This window comes from Aotus nancymaae, unplaced genomic scaffold, assembly GCF_030222135.1.
Source record: "Aotus nancymaae isolate 86718 unplaced genomic scaffold, 86718_ANA_hifiasm-v0.15.2.pri h1tg000040l, whole genome shotgun sequence".
Classification (NCBI taxonomy): Eukaryota; Metazoa; Chordata; class Mammalia; order Primates; family Aotidae; genus Aotus; species Aotus nancymaae.
The window spans coordinates 130,020,629-130,029,499 of record NW_026988454.1 but is presented as its reverse complement, the minus strand read 5'-3'; the positions used below and the strand labels follow the sequence as shown (position 1 = coordinate 130,029,499).

The following is an 8,871-nucleotide window of genomic DNA, read 5'->3' as shown; positions in this document are numbered from 1 at the left end:
CAATGGATTAGAAAAATAGAAAGGCAACAATGTAGTGAAAAAACACAACAAGGGAACAGAGACAAAGATGCAGAGACACACGGAAGAACTATACAGGGACAAAGAGACACCGAGAAAGAGACAGATGCCCAGATAGAGACATAACAGAGAGAGGTGAAGATCTCATTGACTATCTGGAACTAGTCACTTCTGAAATCAACTTGACACTAGGCTTCCTTTGTACCATGAACAAAATATACTTGGGTTTCTATCATTTAGAATCAAAAATAGCACTTTTATTGCTGGTTATGCCTTCTTAAAAATAAAAATTATACTTGATTGATGTGACTTGCCAAAATGTTTGAAACACCCGTGACCAAGGGTCACTATATCTGTCCCCAAACAATTCCACCATGCTTACTTACACAGCACTCACCAAATCAGAAGGCAGGCTGGCATATTTTAAGGACACTGCACTGAGCATCAATATGAAAGAACCATGAATGACGTGACAATTGAATTGATTTTCTACCTCCTCTGCCCACCCTTACTTTGCACCGCAAAATGCTTTCAGTGCCTTTTCAAGGTACGACCCTCCTTCTGGCCACACGTTGGCTGGGTCACCTCAAGGTATGTTCCTTCATTCTGCAGTGACTTGCTGCCTCTGCTCAATTAAGGAAGTTCAGAATACAGATAACTCAGGATCATGTTTAATTATGTAAAAAAGCTCTAAAGTCAGGTAATGGTTTTCATGTGGTTCTCTTGAGCAGTCTGAGGAGAGAATAGAAACAGAAACCCCTTGGGGCCTGAGTAGCTGCAGCTGGCCCTGCACAGGCAGAGGCTCTGGGTCAGTGCAGGAAGCAGAGTCACAGCCAGCACCTTGGGGTGGGGATGAAGGATGACCTGGTGGCTGCGTGACAGCCACTGTAGGACTCTGATCTCAGGGGGACAGGCTGACACAGGAAGCTGGGAATTCTGGGCAGGGACAAGCAGGCATTACAGAAGAGTGATAACCAATCCCAGTTAAAGTAGTCTCCGGAGTCAGTGCAGGAGCCCTGGAGAAGAGAGACGAGGCATAATCAGCACAGGGTACCCTGGTGGGCCTGCCATCTCCCCACCCCTCAGGGGTCCCCTGCGGCTTCAGACAGAGAAAGCTGAGGTCCATGGTGTAGCATCATCACCTCCCCCAAGATCTGAGCAAAGGTGGAATCAGCTCATGAGGACATAGAACTTCAGCTTGATGCAGATGTGTGGGAGGTGGGGAACAGCTATTACTCTTCTGGGGAATATGAAGGGTTCAATCTTTTGAGGATATTGGATAATACTTCATTCCTACCACTAGTGGCCTCTTTCAGTCACTGGAAAATGCTTACAGGAAGTAGCCACCAAAATGTGGCGCAAAGTGGGTATCATCGTGGTGTCTAACATTTAAGCTGTGGTTCTGTCCCCACATTTCACAAGAGGATACCACCAAAGTTAAGGCCTGGTTCTGGGGAACAACCTCTGGAGATTCCTAGAAACTGGCAAATTTCTCCCCTAAGTCTTGCTCCTCATAGCAGCAAATAGGCCATAAACAGAGACCGCTGTGGTCAGGTACACTCAGCTCACGCTCTTCCCTCTTATACCTGTGCCCTCCCCACACTGGATCACGGCTGAAATATTACCTGCTGGGGGAGGCCCTCGAGGTCCTACAAAAGGAAGTTATACAGAGAAAGGTTTCATTACACAAACAGCCACTTTCTCACCCGAAAGGAAAATGACACATGTGACTTAGAGTTATATTCTCCATGTTCTTCAAGGCCTTAAGCACCTAATTTAAAATCCCCCAAAACAAAGGAAACTGTCACTAGAAGGCAAGAAGGCTGAGCCTCTGACCCTCTTAATGAAGGAAGCTCTTATAAGTAGCCAGTGAGACAATGATGAACAGTATGGCCATCCTGGAATAAGCTTAATCAGTCAGCTCTGGCCGCACTACCATTCACCCAGTAAAATCAGATTCCAATGCCTCCTCCAACCTTGTCCTGTCTCCTCCCACCTCCAGCCCAGCCTTCTTCTTCTCAAGGTCAGGAGGAAAGAGCTACATCTAGAGACAGGTCCTCTCTGAACAGAGGGTCTGGGTCACAGCCCATCTTCCCCTTTTCCCCTGGAGTTCCTCACCTTTCTGACTCCTGTGATGGATGATAAGGCCCAGACCGAGGAAGATCAGCCCCAGCACAAAGCCTCCAACACCACTCAGCATCTTGCTCTGGGCAGATTCAGACTGAGTCCCTAAGAAGTAGAGACTGAGTGTCAGTATTTGTCCCATATCCCTTAGCTGAAGTCCAGTCTGAGGTACAGGATATGAAGGCATCAAAGGAATATAGTTTTCCATTCAGACCACCCCTAAGGGAGGGAAAGACCGGTCCTTGGATACAGTGAGTAGGTGAGAGAGCAGGGAAGCAGAGCTTCGCTCCTCAGGAACTCATCTATAACCTTAGACCCTAAGATCCCAGTCACCAGCCCTAATAATCAGTCCCTCAGAGCTACTAGGACTGGGATCCAGAGGAATAGTATGTAGAGTAATTTCCCTAGCATCTGGAAAGGTGATGAGATCAGGATTCTTCTGATGCACTTGCCGTCAGAAGGGGGCTCTAGTGTCCTGTGATTCTCAGTTTAATAGTGACACCAGGGATAAGAGATGGGAAGGGATGGGTCAGAAGGAGCTCTGTCTTGTGCAGCCCATAGTAACAGAAATGCAGTATCTTCTTACGCCACTCCACGGTGATGGGGCTCTGGAGGCTGGGGTGCTCCACGTGGCAGGTGTATACGTCTGCACGCTGGGGGGTCATTTCTAGCATCACCAGGATCTGGAAGGTCCAGTCACCGTTCCTAATAAGCGGGGTGGACACAACACCGGCTGTCTCCTCCTGGTCATTCCGAAACCACCGGACTTTGATCTGGCCTGGATAGAAATCTGTCACCGAGCAGACCAGCAGGTTGTGGTGATTGAGGGCCTCTGTCCTGGATGGGGAGATGGTCACTGTAGGCTCCACTGAGGGCAGTAACAGACAGGGAAAGACACAGGAGTGAAATGTGAGACCACACAGCACGTCTACCGTGAGCAAGGGTCCCTCCTTGGAACCAGAATGGAAAGACATCCGTAGTCCAAGTCTTGGATAAAGATTCATTCAAAAAATAAAAGGTTCATTCAACAAATATAAATTTGACAATCACTGAGACTCCAAAGATAAACAGCATATCATGGTCCCTGCCTTTATAGAATGTGCAACATAGTAACAGATACCAAAAAAAAAAAAAAAAAAAAAAAAAAGAATGTTATTTCCAAAGTTCATAATATATGGGAAAAAAAAGGTAGGCAGGCCTTGAATAACAAACAACACTGATCAAACATCATGTTTGCCCATAGCTCAATTTCTTTATCTTCTCAGATTGCTGCTCATAGTTAAAAAAACACACACACACACCTTTCCCTGCCTCTTTTAAACGTCTCATCCTTTACCTTTCAGACCACTTCATTGCATTTCCTTTATTCTCTTAGTGTGAAACTATAGTAAATACTTAATGTATGCTTTCTTTATTTAGTAATATGTTCTCTCATTTTCTTTTTTTCTCAATTTCTTTTTAACACACATGTGAGTTTAATTACTAGCTGTCTACCCTACTCCATTCTCTTGCTATTGAGAATTACTTTCTTATTTTGAAATCAGACATTATCATGTATATTCTCCATAGAAAATATTCTGAGATCCGTGCAGAGATCAGCCTGGGTTAATAAGCCTGTAACGTGAACATATAAATATAACTGGGATTTGCTGAGGTAAGCAAGTGGCACCCCAATTAATGGCACTCATGAGCCATCATCCAGAAGGAATGTGGTTTCTGCTTGGACTTGAATTTTTCTTTAGGTTCTCCTTCCTGGAGTCTGACTGAAATCACAGTCACCTATGTGGCCTTATGAGATTTGTTCATCTTAAACAGATTGGGAATAAAATTAGAGGGCACAAATTTATGAGAAAAGATGATAAAATAAATTATGTAGAAATAGAATTGAAATAGCAAAAATATAAGAACTTGCTGGCATTAGGATGCGAGTCAAAAGAAGGCAAAGGAGTACAAAGTAAACTAAAAGTTTTGTGAACCTGCATAGATAACACTGGGGTCAGACCAGGGATTGATTAATCAGTGAATTTTCAATGCCTTGAAAGTATCATTTTGTCCCATTGACATGGAGAATAAATAGGAATAGACTCATTGCTGCTTCTGGTCAAAACTGGATTTAACAAGGCTTCATGTCCCTTAGACTCTGTAGATGTGTAGTAAAGAACATAAATAATGTTGTGTGCTTTGGGAGGCTTAAGGTCTTGGTGAGTAATTGTGGGCTGGTTACTTAAAGTGTTCATTACATACCAACGTTAGGATATAAAAAGTGGTGATGCTAATCTCTAATGCACAGGTAACCGAGATTAAATGGCATAACATAGATGGTATTTGATAAGGCAACTATCTAGAAATAAGTGCTGACTAAATGAGTAAAATTGACTTTCAGAATGTTTATTCCTGAAGTGGAGAGTGATGGGGAGAGGGGAGAACCTAGACCAAAAGGAACCTGAAAGTATTTTTACCCAATAATTTAATGCCATCAATTTACTTATTCCAAAACTTCTGCTCTTTGCATTGTGCCATTTGTTCAGCTTTTCTAGCAAATTAAAACTCTGCCTTACAAGATCATTCAAGTGTTGTTTTTATTTTTAACAAACACTTTTTTCCTCAGACTTTGTTTTCACAAACTATTAAGATCCAAATCAATAAGAGTTTACTTTAAAGCATTATGCAAAATGATAGAAAATAATTAATAAAGTCCATTTTTAAGGCTCTGTTTACCTGTTTTTTCTTGAACCTAAGTGGATTGGCATCTGAGTACATTTATTTATTAATTTAATAGAAGATCATTGTGCTCATACCATATACCAGTCAATGTGTCAGGTACCAGGCATGCAACAATTAAGTCTTTCCCCTCAAAGATCTCCAACATCAGTGAGAGCCATTTAAGAAAAGAGAATTACGATGAATAATGATTTGAAGCCAAAAGTCAGAATATCTTATTTCACAACTGTAACTGCTGGAGGTCCTGTGCGCCGATGTGTGGCAGCCCTATCGCCACCAGGCCAAGCCTGAAGCTCCCTGCGGGGAGAGCCGTGCACGTGGGCCTCGCTGGGTGAGGCAGTGCTAGCGGGGCGGGCGGGCAGGGGAAGAGAGTGACATTCGGGGCAGAGCGAACTGCTTAGCAAAGGTAAGGCACGAGGGAGGAAGCGCATAAGGCACGAGGTGAGAAGGTGCACAACAGAGGACGAGGCCGACGGACGGGGAGGCCGGGGCGACACTAGGCAGCCTGGCCAACTCTGCGTCCCTCCGCTCTGCCCTAGGTCCCCGCCCCTCCGAGCACCTGCCCCCGGCCACCCCGCCGCCGCCTCCGGTCCCCTGGGATGGAACGAACAGGGCTCAGGTTTGCCCCTCGCAGCACAGAGACTCGGGGCCCCGGGCAGGGGTGGGCCTCCTGGAGGGGCGACGACGCTCACCTTGCCACTGCAAGATCGCGGGGAACTCCAGCTGGTAGTTGTGTCTGCACACCGTGTCTATCTCCGCCCGGACCCTCTCCAGGATGTCCTTCTGGCTGTTCCAGTACTCGGCGTCAGGCCGCCCCAGCGGCGTCACCGCCCGATGCTCCCCCAGGTCGCTGTCGAAGCGCACGAACTCCTCTCGGTTATAGACGTATTTGGTCACATGACGCACGCGCTCTGTCCCGTTGGTGAAGTAGCAGAGACCCTTAAACTGGAACACGAAATCCTCTGCGGGGAATCACCTGCGGGTCAGTCAGGCCCCAGCCCGGCCCCAGCCCCGCCGCCCCCGCAGCCGCCGCCCTGACCCGGCCCGGAGCTCCGGAACCGCCCGCGCGACCTCCGGTTCCCGCTGGCCCGTGCCTCGTGTTCCAGACCTGGGATCCTCTCTCCCTGCGGCTCTGCCCAGCCCTGCCTGCCCTCTCGGGGGTCTTCCGGGATCCACTTTCCTACATGCAGGAAAGGGAGGAAAGCCTGTCCCTGCCTGAGCCTGTGAACCGAGCAAAGAGGCAGTCGGACCTCTGTACTTAGAGGGATCAGGGCGTTCTCCCATGAAATCCAATTTTCCATGGAGCTCCTGGGAACCTCAGAGATAAAATTATCCACATAAACCCGAGAATTCAGAAGAATGACGAGACAGGTCCAGGAATTTAAGCCTTTCTTCGTTCTGATACGGTATTCTCTTGGTCCCTGCATAAAATACCTTCCTTCCCACACCTGGATTTACCCTCCGAAGTGCTGTGTGAGGTTCACAAACTTCTGTGTTAGAAGGACCTACACCTCTGAGTCCTAGAAAGAAACATTTATTCATGGAAAGAGCACAAGTTTTTGAATTTGATAAACGACATTCCAATTAAACTGTGGCAGTCACCAGCTTGCGTAGGTTATGTAACAGAATATCCATATCACAAGTATAATTGTACAAAAGAAAATCTACACACAGGATGTTAGAAGAAGTGAGAGAGAATTTATATATTGTCCTGTGTCTGAAATGAGTGGTTTCACAATGTGTGTTATTTCCCTTCTTTACATCCTCCTTTCTACTAAATTCAGCCCGCCATCAACTCAGGTCTCTGAATCCCACTCCAGTCACCATTTGCCATAAATCAGTGAAACCTGAAGACTCCCTGCCTGTGGTCAGCCAGTCAGCTTCCCTCAGTACAAGATTTCACCTCCACAAACGCTCCCCTCAGTCAGGAACACAGACTCCTTTTCCTCCAATACCGAGACTACAGACACCATTGCTGCCTTACATTGCCAGTGCAGGATCTCATAATATTTAGTCCAGGCAAAGTTTGGGGCACGCTGAAATGACAAATCCTGCTGTGCCTTTGGAGAAATTCATGTCTTCAAAAATAAGCCCATGCTCACTTTGTCCTATCACTGGTAGTAAATGTACACTTTGTCTCCTGTTTCCTCTCCTCCCTCCTCTTCCAGGCTTAAGCCTCTAGGATGGGGATTGGATTGTTCTCACCTCATCACTAAAAGATAAATGGTAATGCAACATAGCTCTCTTTCCCAAATGAGAGGAAATATTGATAAAGGATTGTGTCCGAGACCATAAAGGTCACCACCCCCATCCCCCAGCCCAAGGAGAGCCTGCTCCCAGAGTGGCAGCTCTCCAGAGCAGCTGCCCTTCACTTACTGGGAGAGTCTCTGCCCTCAGCCACTGGGGTGCTCAGCATCACCAGCATCAAGGTCACAGCCGCTGCCCGAAGTCCTCCGGGGTTCCACAAAGCCTTCTTCCAAGACATAATTGAGATGAAGGGGAAAGTAGTGGTAGTCAGCACAGCTCAGAACTTATGGATCTGATGTACCTGCCAGAAAGAATAAAAACCTCTGGATGTTTCCGTGCGTGGTAGGATTGGATGGTCCCTTGAAAAGGAACCAATCAGCACTGGAGCTGAAGGACCTCATCTGTCTCTGGGCAGACATTTTTGTGTGAAAGTTCTCAATCCAGAGCTTGGCACTGTATGTCTTCTTCAAATTGCAATGGATGAACATTTGAGGTGAAAATTCCTTCTCAATTATAGAAAAGCTGAAGATTGAATGCCTAAGAGATTTTAAGAAGCAAAAGAAAAATGCGATTCAAGAGTAAACATCTTTGTAATATTGATTAAAAACCGGTTGTTTTTATACTTGGGATTTTTAATAGGGCAAATTAAGTGGGGATCATATTTCAGGGGAGAGAAAATTGCTGTCATGGAAATTTTTACTGCTGTTGTCTCAGACACCCTGAGGAGTCTTAAGTTTTGGTGAGAAGAGCAAAGATCTTTGAAGAAAATAATGGTGAGTTGCAGTTCTACCACTAATGTGCTTTAGCAGAGTCAACAAATTACTGAATTTATTTTTGCCCCAGGCTTCTCTTCGTAAAATGTGGATCATGTTTCATGCATTTTACATCTATATCTTCACATATACAAATTTAAGATTAATATGACTTGTTTAATATTACAAAAGTCTCCTTAACTGTTAGTGTAACTATCTGGTTAATGTGTGGAACCAAAAAAAAACAAGCAAAAAAAAATTGACACCACCCTTGCTGGTAAATGATTCTTCATTATGCAAGAATATATTGTATTTATGCTCTTCGAATGAAAATATTTGAAAAGTTAATTAAGTTGACATTTGTTTTTTTAGGCTCTTCAGCTGTTTAAATCCTCCCTGAACCATGAAATAGGTGCATCTGATATCAGCAAAGACACAATACACAAGTCTTTAGAGTATTCAGAAGACACAGTTACGTTTAGTTTTGAGGAGAGAGAGCAAAAGCTGTGGAGAAGCATTTCCTGGTCCTGAATAGTATTAATGATGGAGAAAACGTTTAGAGTCACAGATTGTACCGTGCCAGCCCTAAACATCAAATGGCAGAGGTATCAATGTGGTTTTTCAAATTCTATAATCTTTTATTTAACAGTTCCTCATGGACATATCTACATCCGTGTGTTTTCATAAATAAACTTACAACTTATCATGCTCCTCTTGCCAGTGACTAAGGACAGTACTAATGGTTATGAAGCAATTAGAACAATGCCTGGCAAGCATTACTTCTGACCGCAACCAAGACAATAAGTATCTCCACCTCTCTTCTTCTCTCCCTTTCTCTCTTTCTATTCCCCAAATTTCAGGTTCTGCTTTTAAAGCAGAGAATACAATCTAAAATCAGAATGTAAGTTTACCAGGTAAAAAGAAAGGGAAGAGGCAACAGGAAGAGGTTTGCAATAGTGGCACATGAAAGCGTTGAGTCACTCCAATATTCTGTATTATTCAGTACATA

The 8,871-nt window shown here is 44.9% G+C and overlaps 1 protein-coding gene across 1 annotated transcript; it reads right to left on the bottom strand.

Annotated features, from left to right (window-relative positions):
* Nucleotides 1-667: 667 nt before the first annotated feature.
* Nucleotides 668-7,426, bottom strand: LOC105708942 (HLA class II histocompatibility antigen, DQ beta 1 chain). Its single transcript, XM_012440690.3, has 6 exons — nt 7,240-7,426; nt 5,556-5,825; nt 2,729-3,010; nt 2,137-2,247; nt 1,644-1,667; nt 668-1,034 (listed from the first exon to the last, which is right to left on the bottom strand). Exons 1-6 carry the CDS (start codon nt 7,346-7,348, stop codon nt 1,021-1,023), a joined length of 810 nt encoding a protein of 269 aa, XP_012296113.3. The 5' UTR covers nt 7,349-7,426; the 3' UTR covers nt 668-1,020.
* Between the last annotated feature and the right edge of the window lie 1,445 nt (nt 7,427-8,871).

Excerpts from the sequence above, each read along its gene's own strand:
- LOC105708942 (XM_012440690.3), bottom strand. The coding sequence starts at position 7,348 with ATGTCTTGGAAGAAGGCTTTGTGGAACCCCGGAGGACTTCGGGCAGCG. Across the intron at positions 5,826-7,239 it reads TGAGGGCAGAGACTCTCCCA|AGGATTTCGTGTTCCAGTTT; the intron begins GTAAGTGAAGGG and ends GATTCCCCGCAG. Across the intron at positions 1,668-2,136 it reads CCATCACAGGAGTCAGAAAG|GACCTCGAGGGCCTCCCCCA; the intron begins GTGAGGAACTCC and ends TTCCTTTTGTAG.